The 26,014-nt window shown below is 36.2% G+C and overlaps 2 protein-coding genes across 2 annotated transcripts; both read right to left on the minus strand.

The window, feature by feature from the left end:
• Window positions 1-24,939, minus strand: LOC311178692 (shieldin complex subunit 2-like; the record flags this gene model as incomplete). The annotated part of the gene is made up of 7 exons (XM_084245433.1): window positions 1-245; window positions 3,717-3,832; window positions 4,583-4,811; window positions 14,294-14,428; window positions 14,589-14,783; window positions 21,491-21,598; window positions 24,816-24,939. The coding sequence occupies 7 exons, from the start codon at window positions 24,937-24,939 to the stop codon at window positions 1-3; spliced, it is 1,152 nt and encodes a 383-aa protein (XP_084101559.1).
• Window positions 23,673-24,747, minus strand: LOC311178099 (shieldin complex subunit 2-like; the record flags this gene model as incomplete). The annotated part of the gene is made up of 1 exon (XM_084244482.1): window positions 23,673-24,747. A coding segment is annotated over one exon (1,011 nt), but the record flags the coding sequence as incomplete, so codon positions are not given.
• Window positions 24,940-26,014: the final 1,075 nt, after the last annotated feature.

The following is a 26,014-nucleotide window of genomic DNA, read 5'->3' on the forward strand; positions in this document are numbered from 1 at the left end:
TCAGTATTTCTTCTGTGAAGTGCCTGCAATTTCTTCATTGGTCTCAGGAAGGGCATAGGATGTCTGCTTTACTACGGTGTCAGGATAAAAATCCAGTAACGAGAAATCTTGTTGCAATGGGTAGCTGTTTTCATCTAGCACAAAAAGGCTCTGCACCTTCATGACACAAGGTGCCCCGCCGCCCGCCAACAAGGAGTGGAATAAATCCGCCGTGACCATGCCATAGGTGATCCCTGAGGAAGGGGCTGAGGAAGATCAAAACACACAGAGCTCTCAGTGTCCCTTCTAGGATAACAGGAAGGCACATATTAAAAGGGTTCATTACTTCCCCTGTTGTCTCAAATCCCAAACCCACTTTATTTTTTTTTTTTTAAAGAGGCATGTTTTATTTATTTGTTTGTTTGTTTGTTTGTTTGTTTATATATGCACTGGGTACAGTCAGAAGCGTGGGAGGGTGAGAGAATTCACCAGAGCCAGAGCGGGGAGCAGAGCAGGCAGAAGGACCGAAGTACACTGCTGAGGGGAGCAGCGGGCGGCAGGGGAGGTCTGCGCGCCATGTGGGACCCTCCTCCAGTGGCCGGGGAGCAGCCGGGGATCGAACCGGCGCCGCAGAGGCCGCGGGCAGCTTCGCAACCCAGCACTCAACCGCTGCGCCACCGGGGAGGCCCCCAAACCCACTTTAGATTTCTCTATCATTTCTCTCTCATGTCACAGGTTGCTGAAAGTACTCGTGAATGATGACACCAATTCCTGCTGGTCATAGCAAGGTACAGATAACCCACTGTTTAGACTAGCAGCATATCCTATTATGGCACAGCCATTGGTTTCTTAAAACAATAGAGGAAGGAGGGCCTCCCCTGGTGGTACAGCAGCTGAGTGCTGGGCTGCAAAGCTGCCTGCAGCCTCTGCAGCGCTGGTTCAATCCCTGGCCGCCGGCAAGGGTCCAACATGATGCGGCAGACCTCTCCTGTCTGGCCCACTGCTCCCCTCAGCAATGTATTTTGTCAGTCTGACTGTTCTGTTTCGCGCTCTGGCTCTGGTGAATTCTCTCACCCTCCCACGCTTCTGACTGTACCCAGTGCTTGTATAAATAAATAAATAAATCTTTAAAAAAAAAAATAGAGGAAGGAACTGAGATTAATATTTTCCTAAGTTAAGCCTGAACTAAAAAGGGTGTGTTCATATCAGAATACTACTCTCATATTTACCAGCCTATAGTTCTTATCACAGCTATATATACATAGTTATTATTTGTATAACAGAACCCTGAATCAGTTACTTAATGAATATCAAAACTTGATAATATAAAAACACTAAAATTGTAAGTAAATACATCATTGTATTTGACAATTATCCTGTATTAGTCCTCTCATATTTTTAGGACAGCTAATCAAGTTATTTAGCAAGCTGCTCAACAGCAAACTGACAAGGCATCATTGATTATGCCAAACTATCCTACTTCCCTGACCAATGCCACCAGCCTTTCTCAGATTGGGTCATTCCTGGAGGACACTGATATATTTTTGAAGGTCTGAGAATCATCTACAACAATTAAATTTTTTGTATTTCCCTTTGATAAGATAAAAAATAATCAAGATTAGTGATAATCTGAAGACTCTGATGACCACTTAACTGGTGTCACATTTTCACTTATGGTTACACTTTCATTAAACACAAGTATGACTGTCATTCTGAGGAATACACTAATCATAGAAGTATGTTTGATATGAAAATGATGTTTCTTTGACAAATAAAGACTAACTGACATTGCACAAAAAAATGAAGAGACAAGATTAAAAATATAATAAAGAACATCAAGAAAAGGATTGAAAACTGTCAAAAAATGAAATAAAGTAGTGAAAGAGAACGGAGAGACTTCCAATATAAAAAGCTGGAAAGAATGTCACTCCCACGCAACCATTACTAGAAAAAGCTGAATAAATTACAAAATCACTATCTTCTTGAACATACAAGAAAGTGGAAGTTGTGCAGTGGCCAAGAAGACTGAAATGTAAGGAGAGAGAGAACTGCAGGTTTCCTGGAGCAGAACTCGAGGGGAAGACAGGTCCACCAGACATGCAGGAAAAAAGAATGTGCCTAAATTTTTAATGAATTGCTAAAAGCCAAGTAAGGGGCAGCACTTCAGATAAGAGGAGTTATCATTCTCCCAGGCTCTTCTTGCCTCTACCAAGCACTCCCAAGGATGGGCAAAGGACAAGACATCAGAGAAAGCTTCCAACTATGGTGAAGATCTGGAGAGGGGAGAAAGTGTCACATGAAAAAAGCACAAAACACCACTTATGACTTCCCCTTTAAGAAATATAAGCCTTAGGTATGTCGAGATGGTGTACTCCTAAGGAAGTGGGAAGCTCTCCCCTATATCACATACAAAGTTACCCAAACGGTAAAAAACAAACACAATTTTTAAAAAAGAAACAAACAAAAGTCTTAAATTGCTGGAGGAAGGACAGCAAATCCTGTAACCTCGGGAAGAGGTGAGAACCCACCAAAGTTAGGGAAAGATAAAAGAAAAATCCCTCTGTCCCTGAGGCAAGGATAGAAAACCATCCTTTGTGTCCCCTAAGCTGAAAGAGGGGCAGAACCACACAGACCCACCAAAGATACAAGGCCGAGCTAGGCTGCCCTGGCAGGAGGGGCAAGGTCCTTGGGACAGGGCCACCTCTAAGGCCAAGTCACAGGGCTTGAGTAAGATTACTCAGAAACGGGAATCGCTCCTGCTCCCTCCAACAAGGCTAGGATGCACCAAATAACTACCAACAAGCCTGTACAACTTGGGAAGGCACAAGAACTCAGAGAACTTGGAGAAAAGTTCTCTGAGACTCAGGTGCAGAGTGAAAGGTTTAAGCTAGTGATGAAACAAAAATATTAGGGAAAACAGCCTGTGGCAAATCACTCCTTCCATGAGGATAAGATAATGCTAGAGGAACTTAGAGCCAGTGGTGACCTAAAGGTAACAGTAATAACAAACTCAAATCCAGCTCAATATCTGACAAGATTGACTCTACTCAGCACATTCCTCACACTCAGTAAGGATCTAGGGAAAAAAAGGCATGCCCATTTCAGGTACAAATTCTCTTTACCTCAGCCTGCACTGTTCTATATGCAGTATTTCAACATTCAAGCAAAAATCACTAGACACATACCAAAAATGCAAGAAAAAAAAATCCACTGTTAAGAGACAAAGCAATCAATAGAACCAGATTAGTTCATCTGCTCAGAGTCTAATGAGGAAAATGAGGCTAATGAGGAAAAGTATGGAGTCTGATCATCTGACAATGGGTTATTTTTGCTTTGATGCTGACCACTGACTATTCCTGACATCATAGCTGAAGATCCTGTAAATATACTGATAGTGGGCTGTCTTCATAAATACAGTTTCACACATTCAATTCCTTAACTATTATAAAAACTGAGGTCCTAGCATGTTTGCTTAGCATTAGAAATTTAGAATGTGGAAGATTAAATGCTAGCTTCCCTCTATTCATGTTCTGAGACAGGTGTGGAGCAAGTCTTACCTTCCAATTTACATAGACTTTTGTTTCACCAAGTGAAATTATCTTTCTGCTTTTAGAAAGCAAAAAGAGAAAAAAAGAACTTAATTTATAGTACAGTGGCCTTTTGTTCCAATATACTATCTACATTCCTGAAATGAAAGATTTCATCAACAACCTCTTGCTGTTGTGTTGATATTTTACCTATAATTCTGTTGAGGTAGTCAGGAGGAATGTTGAGAAGAATCTTCTCTATCAGCTTTGCTCCTACGTGGACACAAATTGTATTTCTTCCATCATGTATGGTCATTAAAGCTGGCCTAAAAAAAAAGTAAACAGTACTTAACTTTCAAAAAGATTTTCAAATGAAGAAATGCTTAAATGCAATATAAGCTCTGGATGAAAGTCCCTAGGACTTGTCAGTAGATTAGACATGGGATGAAGAAACCAGTAAAGGGTTTGATCACCCTTGATAATTATCATGCCTATAAATCTAGCTCAGACCTCTTTTATGATTTGTATCTCTGTATCTACTTTCCAGATTTCTACCTCTCTGAACCTCAAACTCAATATCATCATTCCTCCCATTGTTACTTATCTAAGTAAATTATCTTATTCATCCAATTATAAATGACCTGTAATATATCCTTAATCTCCCTTTACCTGCCACATAATCACTAAATTTTGCCAATTGTGTTTCCCAACTACTCTCAAAATCTGTCCATTACCATTATACTTTCATCAAATGACCTTCATCACTCCGCTAAACAAAGCCTCTTTACTCAACTCTGTACCTAGCCTCATTCTAATCCACTCTCCAATGTACAGCTAAACTTGCTTTAAAGAATATAATTTGGCAGAAGTGATACCATAGGACGTCTGAGCTATTCATAGGACGTCTGAGCTATTCATTTTGAGAGAAAGTTCAGGCAGCCTGTGGAGACACCCATATGAGAAGGAATTCAAATTGACTATGAGTGCATTACCTTAGAAGTGGGCCCTCCAACCCCAATCAAGCCTTCAGATGACTGCAGCCTCAGGAGAGGCCCAAGCATTCCCAGTTGCCTTACCTATAGTATATTTTCTTCATAGTAAATGGCAAGCAGCTAAAACACTGTTTGTAGATCTTGTTCTCATCTGTTTCTAGTTCCAATCCACATTTTGCACAGCCGGTATATATAATGTCAGAAAGAGAAGAGTAAATACTCTTCAGAGAACTGTGAGCATTCAGAACTATCTTCTGAGCTGAGGTAGCAGGAAACACTAGCTCTAAAATCTGGGCTTTGATTAGAATGACTCCTAAAAAAGACAAACAATACTTTAAATTACAGAGCTAAAATTGTAACTTTAATTTACAAACATGGTTAATGATATAGTTGATTTACAGTTACTTATAATAAAGAATACACTGAAGGTCATGGTCTTGGTCTTGTTACTTTTTTTCTAGACACACTCACTCATGATTCAGTATTTACTCTTCAATGTAAGGGGTGACCTCCCAACAACTGAGAGTGAAAATTTATGACTAGTCTAACTGATATAATAAAAGTTTGACAGTATAAAATTTTTAAGCTTTCTCATCTGTATTTATCTTCCAGAAATATTAATCTAAATTATTAGAATTAATTAATGTAGAACTGGATATAGAATTTCTTCTCTGAGAAACTGTATTCAATTAAAAGTTGGGTTTTTTGAGAGGTGCTGTTTTCATATCCTTATTTGCATTCTCCTTAGCTTAGCTGTATAATGTTGTAACACTAACCTATAATCATAGCTTGGAATACACACACATACACACAGATATATAGCTTGGAATATATATGTGTATATATACATATAATATATATTACATATATATATACACACACACACACGAATTTATACAACTTGTAAAATTTTAATCTGGCATTTCACCTTGGTAGAGTAAGGAACTGAATTTATGCTCCCACCTTCTGCTATAATAAAAAATGGCCTTCATCCTCATTTCCTGGCATACAACTCCAAAACCCTTGAAATCTCCAGAGCGACTAGAGTCTTCAATGCTAATGAGATAAGTGATGACTGGAGCTCATGTGTAGCTTCAGGATGGGGGCTAGTCACCAGAAAAGTCAAGGCAAATTTAGAGGACTGGAACTTTCTCTCCATACTCCAACCTCAGAGAAGGAGGAAGGAGCTAGAGATTTAGTTAATTACCAATGTCCAGTGATTTGACCAATTGTGACTGTAAAATGAGACCTTGATTTAAAATCTTAAACTACAGGGTTCAGGTAGCTTCTAGGTTGATGGACACACTGTGATGCTAGGAGGGTGTTAAAATTTGCCAATATGTGAAAATTTTACCTCAAAACCTTCTATAAATTGTTTTTATTTTTTGTTTTTTTGTGGGACCCTCACCGGTGGCCGAGGAACGAACCGGCGCTGCAGAGGCTGCGGGCAGGCACGCACTCAACCACTGCGCCTCCAGGGGAGGCCCTTAAAATTGTTTTTTTTAACCTGACACTCTGTTCCACATTTGAAAAGCACTTACTCTGGAACAGCCCATGCTCAGCATATGACACAATTTTTACATTTCTGTAGATGCACCAAGAAGGGGCACAGCAAGATAGTAAAAAAGCCCCAGATATATACTTAAGAATCTTAGCCTGTGATCCCTCAGGAGTTTTAACTTATTTCGTATTGGACCAAATTATCTTTATTAAAATCTATTCTTATTTCACTTATACCTATACCACATATAGCATTTAACATAGATGGTATAAAATGATCTATAATAACTCAGAAAAATATTCATATAAATGTGAGAATAAAGTTAAAATTCAGTATTATCTAGATCCAAAGTTTCTGAGTTACTTTTAATAACTTGCAAGTGCACCAAAACAAATTCTGAGGAAATTTTTTGACCAAATATTTTCTTCATTAAAAATTTTAAATTACAGGGCCTCCCCGGTGGCGCAGCGGTTGAGCGCTGGGTTGCGAACCTGCCCGCAGCCTCCGCGGCGCCGGTTCGATCCCCGGCTGCTCCCCGGCCACCGGAGGAGGGTCCCGCATGGCGCGCAGACCTCTCCTGCCGCCCGCTGCTCCCCTCAGCAGTGTACTTCGGTCCTTCTGCCTGCTGTGCTCCCCGCTCTGGCTCTGGTGAATTCTCTCACCCTCCCGCGCTTCTGACTGTACCCAGTGCATGTATAAACCAAACAAACAAACAAACAAACAAACAAACAAATAAATAAATAAAAATTTTAAATTACAATAAAACTGCAGATAATATCCCATATTTCCAACCCTTATTTCCTCTCTAAATACATTTACAATAATATCTACCAGTAAACTTTTTATTAGTTTCCAAAACCAGAATCACTGACATTTACTAATTACTGGTATTTAGGAACTAAATGTCATTTAATTTGTTAAACCTTCAACGAGGAGTTTATGTTTTTTTGGAATCATCTCTGTAGTTATGAAGCCAGTACAATTCAGTGAAAAATTATTTTCCACTGAAATTGTAGCATTTGATCCAGTTATTTTTTTTTTTAAAGATTTATTTTAGGCATACCAGAGCTGGGGTGTAGGCCAGAGGTGGGAGGGGAGGGGTGGTGGGGAGGGTGAGAGGATTCACAAGAGACAGGGGAGGGGCAGAATAGGGGGATGGGGATCAAACTAATGCTGCAGTGGCTGATGACAGCTTGATAGTGCTGAGACTTAACCCCTTGAGCCACCAGGGAGGACCAATCCAGTTATTTTCATTACTTTATTCTCTCTTCACTCCAAAGCACATTGCTTATTGAACCGAAAACATATTCTTTTTACCACTTCACTCAAAACATATTTGTTTAATTATATTTAGTTAATAGGAAACATGTGAGTATTCATAAAAATTCATCATCAAAGGCATTCTTCCAAGTGCTATGTCTTCTAAGTGCTGAGGATGAATTTTATACATACAAATATATTCAAATTCAGGAAGTATGTCTACATTTTACAAAGCATTAACTTAATTTCACAAACTGCCTATCAATGTTGAATTTTAATAACTGTATATAGATAACAGCTAAGTAACTTGGTAGAGTCACAACATTGACTCATTAGGGTCATTTTTCTATTTCTGATTTATTAAATGATGAGCTGCTATAACTATACAAAAAGTATTCTTGGGCTTCCCCTGTTGGCGCAGGCAGTGAACACAGTGCTGTGAAGCTGTCCACACCTTGTGCAGTGCCGGTCTGATCCCAGCCGGCTGGCGAGGGTCCCAAATGGCGGGGCAGTCCTCTCCTGTCATGCCCGCTGCTCCCCTCAGCAGTGTATTTCGTCAGTCTGCCTGTTCTGTTTCCTGCTGTCTCTAGTGAATCCTCTCACCCTCCCGCGCATCTGGCCTGTACCCTGGTTCTTGTATAAATCAATCAATCAATCAATCTTCAAAAAAAAAAAAGTATACTTAAGTGATCCATAATAATTACAAATAAACTCCAAAACATTTCAGGCAAAATGGTAATATCCAATATGTGGTTCAGCAAGTTACAAAGATCTATATTTCACTTTTATATTAGATTTTACATTTTCCCACAAATGGTAGCTTCTTTGTTTACATTAAAACCAGCAATATCTTACATATATAAAGAGCTCACCTGAACATTTATCCTCTAGGTGTTTTGCTAAATCTGACATCTTCACAAAGGAGGGCGTACTTTTTTGAAATTTTGCTTTAAATGCAATTGCTCTTAAATCATCATCAAACAAGCACTCACAGGATGACCAGTAGGTTGTATGCAATTCTAGGTTTTCTAGGATGCAATTGCGCTGAACATAAAGATATTTAAATTCCCAAATATAATCTTAAACAAATAAAAACAAAAAAAATCACTCAAAAGGAAATAATCTAGGCTCAGATTCAGCTTAAATACATTGATCTGATTAAATCAGTTAAATACAACTTTTGTCACATGAAGGAATTTGAGTATAAAGAGACAAAATACAAGTCTGTATTAAAGCAATAGGATAAGGGTGCTAGAAATAATCTTAACAAATTTTTTTTCCGAAGATTTCCTGTTCTCCTAAACAGTCAAAATTTATTTCAACCAACTTTTTTTCAGACTAGCAAATTCCATTTCAATATCTACAGGCAAAGTTTTTTTTTAAATAATAAAAACACAGAAATGGACAAACAACTCTCTATCTCACTATCTCTCATGGAGTTTTCAATATGTAGTTTTCTTATTTTGCTAATTTTTCCATAACAAAAATAAGCATTTAGATACAGTTGCACCCTATTTTTAATTCCCTCAATAATTTCAATTCTTAAAACCACAGTAGCACAGACTTTCTTGTAAATAATCACATTCTATATTAATAAATGCAACTTTTAAATTATATTAAGGCAAAAAGGTTTCTTAGCACTAAGTTTTCAAATAGTAACTTCTGTCTTCTTACTTCAGGCTGTAAATCTAACTTACACACTCCCACCTGCCTCCTAAGTTTCTTTCATTGGACATTTTTTGTGGAGAATCTTAAAACAAGTCAGTAAATCTGCATAGATAGGGCATCATTAGAAAGAATTAGTACATATATATTCCAAGTTAGTAATTAAAATCAATCACTATTTTTAAACTAGCTTTCTTGTTTTATTACAAAATATATGCTTAGAAATCAAAGATAAGCTAAGTAAATAAATAAACAGTAGCCACAATCTAAACACCCCAAAATAAGTACAGTTAACATTTTGGTGGACATACAAGTCTTTCAATTTATTTGATTTTTATTTAGTATGTATGTCAAATATATGTTTATAAGCCACTAGGTATTATTGTTTAACATTATTTTAAAATACCATTTTAATGTATTTAATGGCAATTATTATTTAATGGCATAATATACCATTGCATAGATATACCAAAATCTTTTAAATTATTATACCAGTTCTCATATTTTGACTTGTCATGTTATGCTTTATTTTTCACTATTACAAACAATATTGTGATAAATACATTTTTAGCTACATTTGTGCTTGTTGGTAGTCAGATAAGTTTCCTATAAACAACAGAAGTTTGGGATTTCTTCTAAAACCTACACAGTCATTTAGACCTTTTAATCAGTGAATTCATACCTTCAAGGTTATTATTGAGACAGAGGTACTTACTGGCATTTTGGTTTTGGTTTGGTTTTCTCTTTTTGTTATTTGACACCTTCTTTTCATGTTTTGTTAAGTTGCATTTCCACTGTCTTAGGTGTTACTTCTATTGATTTTTGTTCGGCTGTTTAGCTAAAATTGGTATATTATGGGCTATTTTTGTGCTGATTGAATGGTCTGGCCTCCATTCATGCTAACGGGTCATATTTTTACTCTCCTTCCCCACAGGCAAAACGTCTGGTTCATTGTTTTATAATTTAGCTGTCAGTTACATTTATATTTGCTTTGTTGTTGCTTTATAATAGTCCCTTTGATACTTCCTTCAAGTCCAGTTCAATGTTGACATATTCTTTTAATTTTGCTTTTCATTAAAATTCCTTATCTTCTTTTTGTCTTGAATGATGGTCTTGCAGGATAAAGTATTCTCGGCTGGAAAACTTTTTATCTGAGTGCTTTAAATATCTTCTGCCATTCCCTTCTTGTCTGTAAGGTTCCACTGTTCACAGACAGTTCACACAGATCTATCCTTATAGATTTCTCATTGGCTCTCAACAATTTAATTACATATCTTGAAGTGTATCAGTCTGGCATTATTTGGTATGGAATTCTTTGAGTCTCCCGGATCAATAAGTCTGTTTCACTTCCCAGACTGAAATGCTTCCTTAAATAATATTTTTTTTATTTTAAATTAATTTTCTCCTTCTGGAACTTTCCTGATATGGTATTATTTCTCTTTACATTATCCCAAAGAACTGTTTTCATTTCTTCCCCTCTTTATTGTTTCACTTCTGTGTTCTCCATCAATGAGCTTGCTAATTCTCTCTGTTACTGGCATTTTTCTGCTGTTGAGTTCCTCTATTTTTTTAAAATATGATTATAGTGTTTTGGACCCGTTAGTTTTATGAAATAGTCCATATTTTCTCCAAAATCTCTATTGTGTTCCTGTTTTTGATCATCCATTGTTTTTCTTAATTCACCAAGCATGGTTATAACTGCTACCTTACACTCCCCATCAGGATAGCCTATATTACTGCTAGATTGAGACTTCTCTGGGGATTTTTTTACTCCAGCATTTGTGACATGTTTTGTCTCTTTACTTTCAGTTTTTATGGGTAATAATAGGGAGTTTCCCTTATGTTAATAAATTGTTTTATACTTCTACAAGAAACTGGGCTTAATCCTAGGGTTTTGTTTTTTGGGTTTTTTTTTTTAATCCAATGATCTTTAGATGTCTATTACTTCATAGATCATTGCCTTTGAACCTGTTCAGAGCACCTGGGCACTGGTGCCAGTAAGAAGTAATAGGAAGGAACTAGGGCAATAGGGGACCAAAAAGTCATCTCCAGGGAATATCAAGGGTTTAAGTTTCTTACTGCGCTGCCATCCCTGAGTTGTGTGGAGCAGAACCACAGTGATCCCCTCCCCTAGGACAGCTAATTGCTTAGCCAAAACTTCTCATACAGTCTCCTGCCAGCCTCAACCTCTGTGGTTGAGCAATGAGGACAGTAGTTGAGACAGGGTCACAGGCTGGAAATTGTTCCCTTCCTTAAAGAGCAGGGAACATTACCCTGGGGCAATTGCTCCTGCTGTTAAGATCTAGCTGCTTCAAGCCGGTTAGTGAGAACATTCAGTTGTGTTCTGGTTTGGGCCCTTGATGGAGGTAAGGCTGATGTTTTACTATCACAGCCTTAGGCTGAAAATATAAGCTCTTCTGTGAGGAGACACAGATCACACAATCTGGCTCTTCCTACCAATTTGCACTTCAACTGTTCTAGCGTAGAAGCTTCAGGATCAAGTCAATCATCACTACTCTGCACCTTTATTCCTATAGTTCTCCAGTGATGTGCCCTCCATCCTGCAAGCAGACTCTATACACCCCTTTCTCCAATGTAAAGCCTGGTTTTAAAGTCCCCTGGTAGGCAGGGCCCTTGAATTAACAAAGTGGCTCTGTCCAGCAGAGGGGTTCTGTTCAGCAGCCACAACTCCCTCTGGTAGGTTGTACTGCCCTGGTATCATTCTAAACACAGTTCAATTACAATTTTTCATAGCCCTTTCTACTGTGTTGTTGCTCCTGATGTATGCAACAATCATCTATTTATCTTTCAGTGGTTGTTGTCTTGTTGTGTTGTAATTTGGTGGTGAATATGTGGAGGAGGTGAGCCAGCTCTTTACTCTGCCACCATCTTGCTGGACTTTGCAATTATTTTATTTTAGTCTTATCATTTTAAGCAAGCAAAATTTTTCCTGCTCAAACTTGAGTGTCTTACTCTTTAAAGATAGTGGAATTCCTTCTCAAACTTGAGTTGCTCACTCCTAAAAGATAATGGAATTTTGAATGGCTGCCTGATCTGTACTTTACTCTTCTTTCATTCATAAGGAAAATACCTACTATGGTAGGCACAGTGCTGTGTGATAGCAATACAGTGGTGAGCAAGCTATTCAGTGTGTTTGTACTTATAAGCTTACAGTCTACTAAGAAAATTAGCTCATTACTATGCAAGTAAATAAGCTGCATAGCTCCAACTGTGTTAAGTGGCACCAATGTCTATACAAGTATGAGATCTCTCTGTGGATATGAAGTTGGATCTGAGCAGTAAAAGCTATTCATGTGGGAGAGATGGAGGAAAAAGCACTCCAGGCAGAGAAGACAGATAAATTCAAGATCCTGAAGCAGGAAAAAGGTTAGCATGTTCAAGTACAGAAAGGAGTCTTTTTGAGGGAGTGATATTGAGACAATCTGTGATACATTTCTGTATTTGAATTATGAATTAAGGGTATGAATGTATTTCAATGAACTATGATTTTGCATTAAGTATAATCACAAATGTTGGTTATCACTTGCCTTAATCTCAGTTACATTAGTAATGTCACGAGAGTACTTTATTTGCTGTATTTTTAATATATTACACTTCTATTAAATAATTTCAGGAAACTACTGCATTAGAATGGCATTTAGTTCTTAATAGCTAATTTTAGGTCTACCCAATCATTTCTAATAAGTGCTGTCTATATCTTCTCTACCCTGTAACTTACTCCACCCTCATTGGGACCTAAACTGTGATCAGTGGTTTCTATAGATGAGACATACCAAATTTTTACCAGCAATGCTAACTTCAAAAGAAAGTGAATTTGGGATTTCTTAACATTCTTCCCCCCCAAAATCAACTCTATTATCTCCAATAGCGCCTGCTTGATTATCATTTCTGACTATATTACCTAAATATGAACTTGCTTTCCTTGGGAAGAAAAATCAGTGCTATGTGTAAAGGTCAACACAGCAAATGCCTCAAGAAATGAATACATGGAATGCTAACAATTTCTGGAAATGGAAACACTTACTTAGATGAACCTTCAAAATTGTTATTTTCCCACTTGAAAAAGAATGATTTTGGGGTATTGACATGGATATTAAAACTTTAAAAGAATGGCTATAAATAAAGTATGCTAAATAAATTAGTAAACAAAGAAAAACTCTATCTTAATTCCTAGATTCATAAATTTTCAATATTAAATTCCAAAGAACTATCTAGAAACAATTTTAACTTATATTAACTAAATTAATATTAATCTTAAAAGGAATATTCGTATGAGGCATGGAGCAATGCTTTGCTGCAGCTCCACTGTAACTGGAGTAACACCTTTAACCTACATTTTGTCCAACATGCGATATGCTCATGCTCCCAGCTATGATATGGTGGTCAATAATGATGGTTAGTCTATCAATGGCACATGTTTGTCAGATTTCTCAACCAAACAAATATTTGTCTCTTTTTGATCCTAACATAAAAGTCAAAGTCAGACTTATCTCAAATCCTAGTTATAGGCTATTAATGATTAAGAGAGGCAATGTGACAGATCCCATGCCTAGATAACCATTTTGTAGGTAAAAGTTTGGGAAGAGACATTAACTCTTTTGGGTAAAAAAGAATGGTTCACTCACTTAATCAATCTCTGAGTTAATTTAAGATGGTAAAATAACTCATACATGACTAATTAAACTGTCCCTAATTGTTACAGCTAAAGGATCTCACAACATCAAAAGGAAGATATCAGACCATTTTATTGAAACATCAATTCCATTTAATTCATTAAATCACCAATTATTAACTTCTAACTTCTGCTTTAAAGAAATTTTGTAATCATGGGTCCTACTTTAACCAAAAACTATGGATAAGTATTGCTCCACACTTTTAAAACTTGGAATAAAAACCAAGTACATAAAGCAATTTATTAAATAGTAACATTGTAACTTGAAAGAGTTAATGCAACAACCCTAACATCTGCTTTATAACCAGAGAGTTTATTTACCAGAGTAGGTTGGCTAAATAAAAATTGTAGCAGCTTCTCCAGAATTTAATTTTTTAAGAACATTATTTGAAGGAGGTAAGATCTTCACTTAAAAGGTAAAGTCGTATACCTGGGAATGAATGGAAATTTTTTTAAGTGATTACTGGCTTGTATTTTGCCAGCATTAATTATAGATGATTTTTCAAATTACTTGAATTGCTTACATGAGATCTAAATTATAGCAATAAATCTATAGAACAGTCATGATTACTTATATTTTAAATGTCTAATATTTTCAGATTCTCTTCAGCTTAGCTCAGAAGCATTAATCATTCACTTAACTGTAAGTAGGTTAAATGTTTTTTGATGTATTTACCTTTTTTCCTTTGAAGCTGAGGGTACCAAGCTGCTCCAGGCCCCCATAATACAAGCACATAATGTTGACCTTGGGACTGTTCCACTGTTAACATAACTTTCCTTTGCTTCTGTCCTCTATAACTGTATAATGCCTCTGAAAAGAAAAAGGAATGTTTTAGTTGGCATTACCATGTTTTACATGTCGTATCATACTTCAGTGTCTAATGATCATGATAACCAAATGGTGCACTAAGATGGTCTTTAAACTTAAATTTTTTATAATGTACAATTAAGGAGGTGCCCAAAATGTTTACCTGTCAATATAATGATATCAACAACTCTTAGTACCGCATGGACCAATGTGTCAGGTTGAAGCTGCTCCAATTCTACAAATTCTATACTGTTGATTTTCTGAGGCTGCCTTTGAGGAAGATCTCTGAGATAGGAATGTTTTGAAGACACATACGCCAATAAATCTTGAAGTACAGTATCACTAACCACTTTGGAATCTAAGAAAGAAAGAAAACATATGCCTGTAAGTGGAATTACTCTCCAAAATATTAGTCCTGTTACCTTACTGACCTATTTTGTTAATGATACCATTTTTCCACCAATTACCCAAGACCACTACTTCTCTTATTTTTTGACTCCTCCATTACTTGTTATCTCCTATCGATTCCTTAGTCTTGGGAATTTGACTTGATCATGTCTTTCCCAACTATCTCAATTACTGCCATTCTTCCCCAAGATCCTTATCATTTCACATCTGAAATATTCTAAGAGTTGTCTAACTGGCAATTTTCCCCAAACCTGTCTTACCCATTCTCATTTTTAAGCCTCTTGTCTCACCATTTGCACTGGCTGCAACATGGTGATTCTCCTTTCTAACTATCCAACTCCCAGATAAAATAGCAACCACTCTAGGTTCCCAGTGATTTCTCCCTCCCCTGAACTTTGAGAGCTTTTGTCTTTAACTCTCATTTGTCATTTAAGCATATGCTACATTATAATAATCCTCTTAATTATGAGATCCATTATTTAATTCTTCAGTCATTATGCCATCTAGATGTTTTTCTCTTTCCTGTACCAATTTTTTCTCATTTTTTACTAAGGTATACTTTACATAAAATAAAATGTACACATTTTAAGTGTACAGATTAAATTTTAATTTCCTTAAAGGAAAAGGAAAAGGGGGTTGTAATCTTCTATTTTTTTTTAAAGATTTATTTATTTATGCATACAAGAACTGGGGTGCAGGCCAGAGATGTAGGGGGTGAGAAGATTCACCAGAGACAGGAGTGGGGAGCAGAACAGGCAGATCTACTGAAATACACTGCTAAGGGGAGCAGTGGGCCAGACAGGAGAGGTCTGCTGTGCCATGTGGGTCAGCTCCCTTGCAGAGGATCGAACTTGTGCTGCTGTGGCTGCAGACAGCTTCATAGTGGTGTGTCTTAACCCCTTGCACCACCAGGAAAGCACCAGGAAAAGGAGGCGTGTTTAAATAAGGCTGTTGACCAAAGTAAGATATCAGCAAAAAAAAAATTTAAGTATTTTAGAAAGCAAAGTCTATTAACTGATAACAGTAGAAAAAACAAATCATTCTTCTTTTCTTTCATATTAACATTCTCAACCTCATGTATTTCTTATGCCACTCTAACACCTCATTATTCACTCATTCATCAATAAATCATTTCACTATGTGCCCGGCACTGTACCAGGTGCCGAGAATACAAGGACATTTCATGTCACGATCCCAACATTAAAGGAATTATCAACACAAAGATAATAAGCAGTGGACTTGGGAGTATAAGAGATATGTGTAAACATTCTTAAAAACTTGCAAAAGAACTGCCTAGGGAAATTGGAAAATTTATTGACAATATCTAAGCTAGGTTTTAGGAAAAATGTCTAAGAGTTTTTATGGAAGTAAATGGAAGAGGGGGACATATTTTTCAGTTAAAGAGAAGGGGGTTGTAATCTTCTATGTACCATAGATGCATTTTGTAATCTGATAAAGCATGTGGACGCATTATTAGAATATTTTTATAACAGTTTGATTAAGCTGCAACTCACATGTCTAAAATTTACTTTTTGAAGTATACAATTCCATATTTTTTAGTATTTTAAATTTGTGCAACTATTATTATCTAATTTAGAAAATTTTTAGTATAGAATAATATTTTAACTGCATATAATGAATAGGGCTGCAAAACCAGTTATATGGAAATATAGTAATCAAAATATTTTTTAAACTGTGAGATAATTTACTTACCTAATTAACACATTAAGTAACAAGATATAGCAGAGTATTTAACAACTACTATAATTTCAAGGTAGTGACATACAAAATGATACCCAAGTTATCTTCAAAACTGTTATGTTATATGAAAATATACAGTTACTATTTGTGACCAAGTCACAAGTAGCTCTAATATTAATGTGAATTGTTGCCTTATCCATAATGAAAGAAACTGTTAATTTTCAGTTAGCAATTAGTGAAAATAAGATAAAATATCCCATCCAAGTTTATGAACACTTCAGAGGAATCAATTTCCCAGAAAAGAGTGGAAAGATCATTTAAAAGCTAGTGACCATCCAGCAGGAAATAATGAGTTTTGGAAACCAAGCAAGACTGCCTGAAGAGGGAAAGATGACAGGATTGTGAAATAATTCAGGGGTACGCTACAAGGTAAAATGAGATGTGGAAGGTAAAGAAATGAAGATTAAAGATGACATTCAGTTTTCTAGCACAGATGAGTGGATGGATAAAAAACAAACACAACAGACAGAACTAAACCAAAACAAACCCTAGAAATCTGTAGAACTGAGGATACCAGAGTGGGAGGATGTGAGGAGGCACGAAGGTGGGGGGGGCAGTGACCTGTGGTGGAGGATCACGGTGCTTTTCTGAGGGGTGTGGTATGGTAGCATACACATGAAGGGGTATGAGCCTATGCCACTAGCTCATGTACAGTAATGTAAAACAGTGCTACCTCGACAAGTAATACAATTTTTAAAATAATCTTTTAAAGATTTAAGAACCCGATACATGAAATACATTCTAATTAAGATTATTCACTTCCTATATGTTTTATTAAATAATAGTGATATCAAAGACAAAGATAATGCGCATAAGAGAAAGGAACAGACAGTATGAAAAATGAATGAGACAGAAGGGATGAGTGGAGATAAGGCAAGCAATTAGATTACAGCAAAACCAACTCCAAATATCCCCTTTCACAGCTCCAGTGTATCCACCAGGCCTCCTGAGTCCTCTTTCACAGTACTGCCAGCTAGGTTCAAATTCTGATTTTGTCAATAAGTTCTGTGAATTTGTATATAGCTGTTCTGGGCTTCATTCTTTGTTTACAATATGGATCTTTGGGGGAGGAAAAAGATCTTTGATATCAAATTATCCCTATTTTAATAAAAAGTTGTAGAGAATGATTATTTTGATTCCAAATAAAATAGTCTACTTCACAGAAACATTGTGTTAAACTTTAATTTGCATATTTAACAATATTTAAGATGCATTTACATCCTATCACATTATCAGGACTAGGTTTATAAACTATGTAGCAAATGAATAAAGAACAGAAGACTTTTCTAAAAGTATTACATACTGACCAGAAGAATGTTCTCACCTATTGTAACTACTGCAGAAACAAACAAAAAAACCTAATCATATAGATTTATTCTTTCAGAAGAAAAACAATGGCAATATTTTTAAAGTACAACTGATACAACCATCTCACTAAGTCAAACAACAAAAAACTTAGATAAAAGCCTTTTTTAGCTACTACAATGCAGAAAAACAAGGCAATACAAATATTTCTCTGTAAATATAAAAACAATGAATGAAGTAACCTCTAAAGGTTTTCTAATTAGTTCAAGGTTTTTCACATAGTTCGGCAAAACCCTAAAGCTTTCCATGGGTCCATAGGGCAGTCTTCATTCAGAGATCACTGAACTAGATCACTTACACTTAAATCTAGATCAGTCTGTTAAAACCAGAGCTATTTACAACATGCATCTTTTAAATACCTTGGAAAATATTTGATAACCATCTTATTTTCTTTATTTCAAAGCATGCTGTACTGTTCCATTGTATCAACACCTATAACATACAGTAAATTTTCATTAAAAGCCATTGGTAAGATGTGGCAACTTCAATTATTCATAAGAGACTAAACAAACCTTTTAAAGAAATTCCAAACTTTTAAAGTTGAGCAATTTCAAATGGCCTAAACCACATTGTTTTAAGTTACTATATACTAATTACTATATACTAGCTACTATATACTAAATTCTAATCTCTGATAGTACAAATTTTTCCTCCCTGCTCTCCTTTTTCAAAATACCCGGCTGTTTCTTTGCCATTTATTTTTCACATATCAGAATAATCTTATAAAATTTCATGAAAATCACATTGGGAATTTTATTGGATTTGCACTGAATTTATTGATCAATTTGGACAACTCAAATGTTCATAGTATTAAATCTTTCAACCAAGGGACAAAGTATATATTTATTTAGTTCTTTAATTTCTCTCAATTTTTATATTTTTCCTTTAAGAATGAAACTTAAATTTATTGCCAAATACTTAGTACCATATGGTAATACTGTAATGGTGCTTTCTCTTTCTTCAAGCATTACAAGTGTTAGTTACTCCACTCTAGAAATCACCTGACTTATACCCATTCATCTTGCAGATATTTCTCATTATTTCTAAATATTTACTTATAGTTTTTAGAAGGGAAAGATTTTATGTAATCTATCATATCATCTTCAAATGACAATGACAGCTTCCAATCTCTCCGGAAATTTTTTTCCCTGCTTTATTGCACTGGTTAGTATCTCCAATATAATATTGAATAAAAGCAGCAGTAGCATCATGGAGGAAGGATTCTTTTTTTTTTTAAGATTTATTTATTTATGCTTCCAAGATCTGGGGTACAGGCCAGATGCGTGGGAGGGTGAGAGGATTCACCAGAGACAGAGTGGGGAACAGAACAGGCAGACTGGCTGAAATACACTGCTGAGGGGAACAGCAGGTGAGACAGGAGAGGTCTCCTGTGCCATGTGGGTAGCTCCCTGGCCAGCCAGGGATCGAACTTGTGCTGCAGAGGCTGCAGATAGCTTCAGAGTGCCATGCTTAACCCCTTACACCACAAGGGAGGGCCCCCTGAAGGAAGGTTTCTAATGGTTCTCCAAACAGGAAGATACTGGCACTTGATTTTTTTACAGGTACTTTATGAAGTTAAAGAAATTTCCTTCTATTTTTAATAAATGGGTGTTTAATTTTATCAAAAGTTTTCTTTGTATCAATGAGATGACCCTATGACTTTTTTCTTAAATGTTACATTTATAAATATTTGCAAAAATAGTAGAGGTACCTAATATCCCTTACTCAATGTCCTCTAACATGAGCATCTTACATAATCATAGAGTAATTAACAGAAAATTAATTTTGATTAAATATTATTAACTGAACTACAGATCATATTCAAATTTTACCAGTTTTCCCACTAGTAGCCTTTCTCAACCTAGGATAATATCCAGGACTATACATTACATCTAGTTTTTATTTTTCTTTAGTCTCCTGCAATTTGTAATATCTCGTCAGTCTTATCTTTCATAACCTTGACACATGAAGAATATTGTTTTGTAGACTGCTCCTCCATTTGGGTTGTTCCTATTTTTTCTCATGAAAAATAAGGTTATCCAATTTTTTCTCATTGAAAAATAAGGTTATTCATTTTTGGTAAAAATACCACAATAATTATGCAGTTTCCCTCTCAACGTATCAAAGCAAAGCATTCATGATATCCATATATCTTAATTCTGATATCTACCTTAACATTTCTTATTATAATAACTCTTTATATAAGTCAATAACTGAAATTCATGTTCATTTTATTCTATTTAACTTACTGAGGCAACATTGGTTTACAATACAATATATGATTTAGAGGTGTACGATCTTCCCTACAGGTGTATGTTACCACACCACACCCACTGCCAAGGCACCCAGAGCCCCCCACCACAGTGCACTGTGCCCCCTCCCCACTTTGCTCTCCCTCCTCACCCTCCCCAACCTGGTAGCTTCAATTCTACTGTCAGATTTCTAGGGGTTTTTTATTCATTTAGATTCATTTGTGTCTTCATTTTAAACCTTCCTTCTGAGTCCTGGACTTTGTTTCCAATCCCTACATGACCTCTCCACTTGGATGCCTCAAAGATATCTAAAATTAACTTGCCTAAAACAGTTCCCTTAATTTCCCTCATAAACACACTCCCCTCAGTCCTTCCTAGTAAGATCTATCTGGTTACTGAAATCAGAAATATAACAGCAATAGATTGCTCCTCTCCCCTCATCACCAAATCCACCCCATAAGAAAAACCTATTAAATCTATTTAGATCTATATCTCAAATTCACCCATTTCTGTCTCTGCTCACTTTCCATCATCTCTCGACCTCGTTTAATGACAACTTCCTAACTGCCTGATTCCATTCCATGACCAGTGCTCACAGCCAGAGTCAAGGTGCTTATATATCAGCCTTTTGTTAATTCTTTCACAGCATTATCATCTGCAAAGATTTTATTTGCATGTCTGCTTAGTTTTTTCTTCTCTGCCTTCCACACAGTACTGTGCAGTCCATGAAAGCAGGCATCAGGTGCATGTTATTCACCAACATGGGCCCAATGCATACTGCCTCAGTGTCCTCATTTAATACATACACACTTAGGCAGATAAAGAATTTCTTTTCAAGTTATTTCATGAGAAAATGCTAGTGCTGATTTTCTACAAACTAACTTCCCTGGGATTCAGGGAAAACTTACCCTTTCGAAATACCATTATTGTTTTAATTGTTGTTCTTCACTTCTGTTTACTTTGTCTTTGAGAATTCTTATTATCCACAGGTTGTCATTCCATGCTGCATCTTCCACAAATGTCACATAACTTTCCTCTTATTCTAATAATCTCTTATATAATCAGTACATTTTCTGAGCTATTTCTCTAAGACACTATTTCTATATTCTATCAAATACATTTTGCTAACATTGCTCTTTCCAAAATATATATAGACATGACATACCTATATATATTAGGAAAGAGTTAAAATTGTTATTTATAGTATATATAGTATATAATAATTATGATATATATAATTTAAATACTAAGAAAATATCATATTCAAAATATGTCTTACATTCTTTAGGCTGGACAGACGAATAACAACCAAGATTTAATAACTGACTGGTAAATGTTGATTGTAGTACTGTCTCACCAAGCCAATGATCCTCACGAATAGTAACATCTAGAAAGGAAAAAATAAAGTTCTGATCATGCAATAAATTACTTCACACTGTGAGTGATCAGTTAACTTATTAATCATAGCAAAATATTTTGTATGCCTCTAACATGAAAGGCAACTGAAGTTCAAATAAGTTGAATGATATACCGAACAGCACAAAGTGACAAAATAGTAAATCCAAAATCTGAACCTAAGTATGTCTGTATGCAGGTAAATTAACAAAATTGTTCTGTATATTCAAACAGTAATAATACAGAAATTTACTCCTTCTACAGAGCCCATGTTAATTGTTTTTGTTTGCATAAGGCAAACGTTATATTTATATCCTGATAAACTAAATCTGTTAGGGCCGGAAGCAAAGTAGTGGTTTCAAATTAGAAGAATAAATAATATTCAGTATGCATTTAGCCCTTCTGTTATAAATGTATATAAATACAATAAAAAGCATTTTTTAAAGGAATTCATTACCATAAATAATATAATATGGTAATCATCTTCCATAGATGTTAAAAATGAAAGATTTTAGAGGTATGAAATACTTTCCAATGGGTAAAGAGAGCTGAATGATCTAAGATATACAGAGAAAAATCATTGAGTGGAACTAAACTAACAGGTAGAAACAATTCTAGGTAGAGCAAAAATTCTGCATTAAAGAAAGACAAAGACAGATCAATCCCAAGCAGGATATAATCAGGGTATAAAATATTAGTTACATACAGGTACACTTTATGTAGCAGTAATAAAATAATTCAGACAATAAAAAAAAAAAGAGGGGGGCCTCCCCCCGTGGCGCAGAGGTTGAGCGCTGGGTTGCGAAGATGCCCGCAGCCTCTGCATTGCTTATTCGATCCCCGGCTGCCGGGCAAGGGTCCCATATGGCACGCAGACCTCTCCTGCCGCCAGAGGCTCCCCTCAGCAGTGTACTTCATCAGTATGTCTGCTCTGCTCCCCGCTCTGGCTATGGTGAATTCTCTCACCCTCCCGCGCTTCCATCTGTACCCAGTGCTTGTATGACCAAATACATCTTAAAAAAAAAAAAAAAAAGTATCTTTAAAAAAAAAACCAAAGAGGCAAAAAAATTCCAAGTAATTACTTCCAAATTTGTATCTCAGGCCTTGGCCTCGGCTTCAAAACCATTTATCCATTTGATAGAACGTTACCTAGCTGTTAACAACTATATAGTATATAAGGGGTTAAGTGGTAAGATACTGTCCTTTCGTAAGACTGCTAACATAGTTTAATAAACGGGTTAAGGGTCTCCCTGGTGGCGCAAGGGGTTAAGCGCCGCACTATGGAGCAATCCGAAGCCTCTTTAGCCCCAGTTAGATCCCCTGCTGGCCAGAGAGCAACCCACATGGCACAGCAGACCTCTCCTTACTCGCCCGCTGCTCCCCTCGGCAGTGTCTTCGGTGGGTCTGCCTGTTCTGTTCCCCACTATCTCTGGTGAATCCTCTCACCCCAAGCATCTATGGCCTGTACCCCAGCTTGTGTATGCATGGATAAATAAATCTTTAAAAAAAAATAAAGAAATGGGTTAAAAATAAGACATATGTAGGCAAAACCATAAGAAAACAAATATCCTGATCATATGACCTGAATACTGTAAACACAGGAGCACAGCTTTAAAAAGGAGTAACAAGGGCCTCCTATGGGGGCGCAGCGGTTGAGTGCTGGGCTGCAAAGCTGCCCGCAGCTTTTTTCTGCAGCGCCTGTTAGATCCCCGGCTGCCTGCAAGGGTCCCACGTGGCACGACAGACCTCTCCTGCCACATCCGCTGCTCCCCTCAGCAGTGTATTTCATCAGTCTGCCTGTTCTGTTCCCCGCTCTGGCTCTGGTGAATCCTCTCACCCTTTCGCGCTTCTGACTGTCCCCAGTGCTTGTATGATTAAATAAATAAATAAATCTTTAAAAAAAAAAAAGGAGTAACAAGGAAAAGCTTCTTAACGAGAAGATGAGTGAAAGAAGGATAAAATTCAGGTTAGAACACAGCCCAGAAAAGGTAATGCAAAGGATACTGGCAGCAATGGGGATACCACCACTTATGCTATAGCGATCAAGGATGCTGCCTATCAGAGGTAAACGGTAAACAGCCCCCAAAGGCTTAAAGTAAGAGAGGGAAAAAAGTCCAGTTTCATAAAAAATTAATGACCATTATACCATGATGACTCACCTGTGAGTAATATTATGTCTCCAAGAAACACTGTAAGTGCCCAAAATGCTGCAGTCCTCCACAGGACAACCTTCTTCTTAATTTCTGATTGGTCAATTACTACAATTGTTGCCAAAGGCACTGTAGAGCCAGAATTTGGTCCAGATTTTATATTTATTTCTTTCACGTGACATGGAGATAACACCATGACTAAACAATTATACTTCTGACTTTCAGATTCACAGTTTTTTATTAAAGATGTTTTTTTAATACTCTTAAATGGAGACACCTTCCTCTGGTCCACTGCTACAGTCAGACCTATAGCAGGAGCTCTTGCATCAGAAATCAACTTAACTTTCTTAGATATCTGGAGGTCTTTAGAGAGAGATTTAGAAAGACCCAATTTATCTTCAGAGGTCCAACTCCTTTTGATAGAACTTTTGTGGAAGGTGTTTAGTTGGGAACACAGTATTCCTGAGTTACAGGACTCAATACATACTTCATTTGGTGGCAGTTTATCTTCAGAAGTGGAAAGTTTTTGAGACCCGGTATTTTCTTTAAGACATTTAGCTGAGTTTATGTAACTGTGGCTGCTTTCCGTTTCAGGACAAACAGGACTAAAAAGCTCAAGGGAACATGCTTGGTTTTCTTCACTTTTACCTTTTTCTGCAAAATTATCATCAGGTTGAATCAAATTATCTTCAGTTACTCTTATTTCCCCCTGCCTTGACTTTGGTTCAGTCTCCGAGTTTATGGTCCCTGCATTCATAGAATTCAGTCCTTTATACTTGTTTTGAGCTAAAAAAGCAACCTGACTGGAAGTCATTATACTGAGAAATTCAGTATCTGTAGACACTGAAACCTTCTCGGCTGTTCCCACAGATGTTTGCTCATCTGTTGTGTTGGAGGGAAAGTCCAGACATGGGCGCTGTGATTCGTGACGTTCTGTTGGTATAGAATCTGTCCAGACAGTTTCTGGCTTTGCATTAATCTGTTCAGGACTACAGACCAAATCCAACGGAGTGACACACTTATTAGCTAACAGAAAAGAATACTTTTTAAAGTTCTGACCACATATATCAGACTGATCTTTTTGTTGTTCATCTGTGATTGTTTTCCTTTCACTGAAAAGCTTTTGATACTTGTCTTCTTCAGTTAAATGCTGAGCTGGGCCCTTAAATCCACATTCTTGCATATCAAAATTAGTTATACCACTCATCCCACAGGGATAAATCTGGGATTTTATAGTCTGTGTTTCAGAAATACAAGGTATAAAGTCGCCATTCACATGAAGGGATGTAGTCATAGAGTTTGCTAAGAAATGACCATTAGGAAGATCTGGAGGGCCAACAGCATCTAGAACTTGAGAGTCTTCAAGGTTTTTATGCTTGCATTTGTTATCCTTCAGCTGTAAATAATGTTGATTGTATAAAATTTGAATTTGTTTCCAGGGGTCAGCAGTGGATGTCAAACAAGGTGGTTCCAGTGATACTGTCATTTTCAATGGACCAACTGGAGCCCCCCAAAAAATGTGGACTTGAGATCCTTCATTCATGGTTTCTGAAAGAAATGAAATATCTAAGTAAGTATTTTGTCAATATCTTTTTACACACTGATAGCAAGTTAATGTCAAAAGCAAATACAATACAAACTTTCAACAAAAACCATAATTATAATAGAGATAATTTATTCTGTTATACTATTTAATTATAAAATTCATAAATATACAGGAAGTCATAGGAAAAGTCAAAATAGCAACAAAAATATTCACATAAAGACTTTTTAAGGATAAAGCTAAATAACACAAATGAATAAATAAATTTAGTTTATAATTTATAAGAATTTATGAATTCTTATAATTTATAAGAACTAAACAAACTAAATTAAGAATTTTTAGTTCTTATAATTTATAAGCACTAAATATACCTTATGCATAACTTATACCTTATTTAAATAACAAGTTAGTATTTAACAAGAAGGGGAAAAGGCATTATTAAAATTGTATTATTGTCACATTTAAATTTCTTATTCTCTTAACAGCATAAATTATTTTACTATGTTTAGGACCTCTTTCCTTCAACTCAATTTCCAAGACTAAAGTAGAAGGTTCAAGCAAGAATGCAGAGAAAATAAAAAACTGAGACACTCTTCAAAATGTACAAAAGACTATTACCTATATCTGTTAAAACAACCAACAATTACTTCTGTATTTTTTAATTCCAATCTGTTAGCACAATCAGTAATTGCTTCTAGGTTTTTTAATCTTCTCT

The sequence above is a fragment of the Talpa europaea genome, assembly GCF_964194135.1.
Source record: "Talpa europaea genome assembly, chromosome: 10".
Classification (NCBI taxonomy): domain Eukaryota; kingdom Metazoa; phylum Chordata; class Mammalia; order Eulipotyphla; family Talpidae; genus Talpa; species Talpa europaea.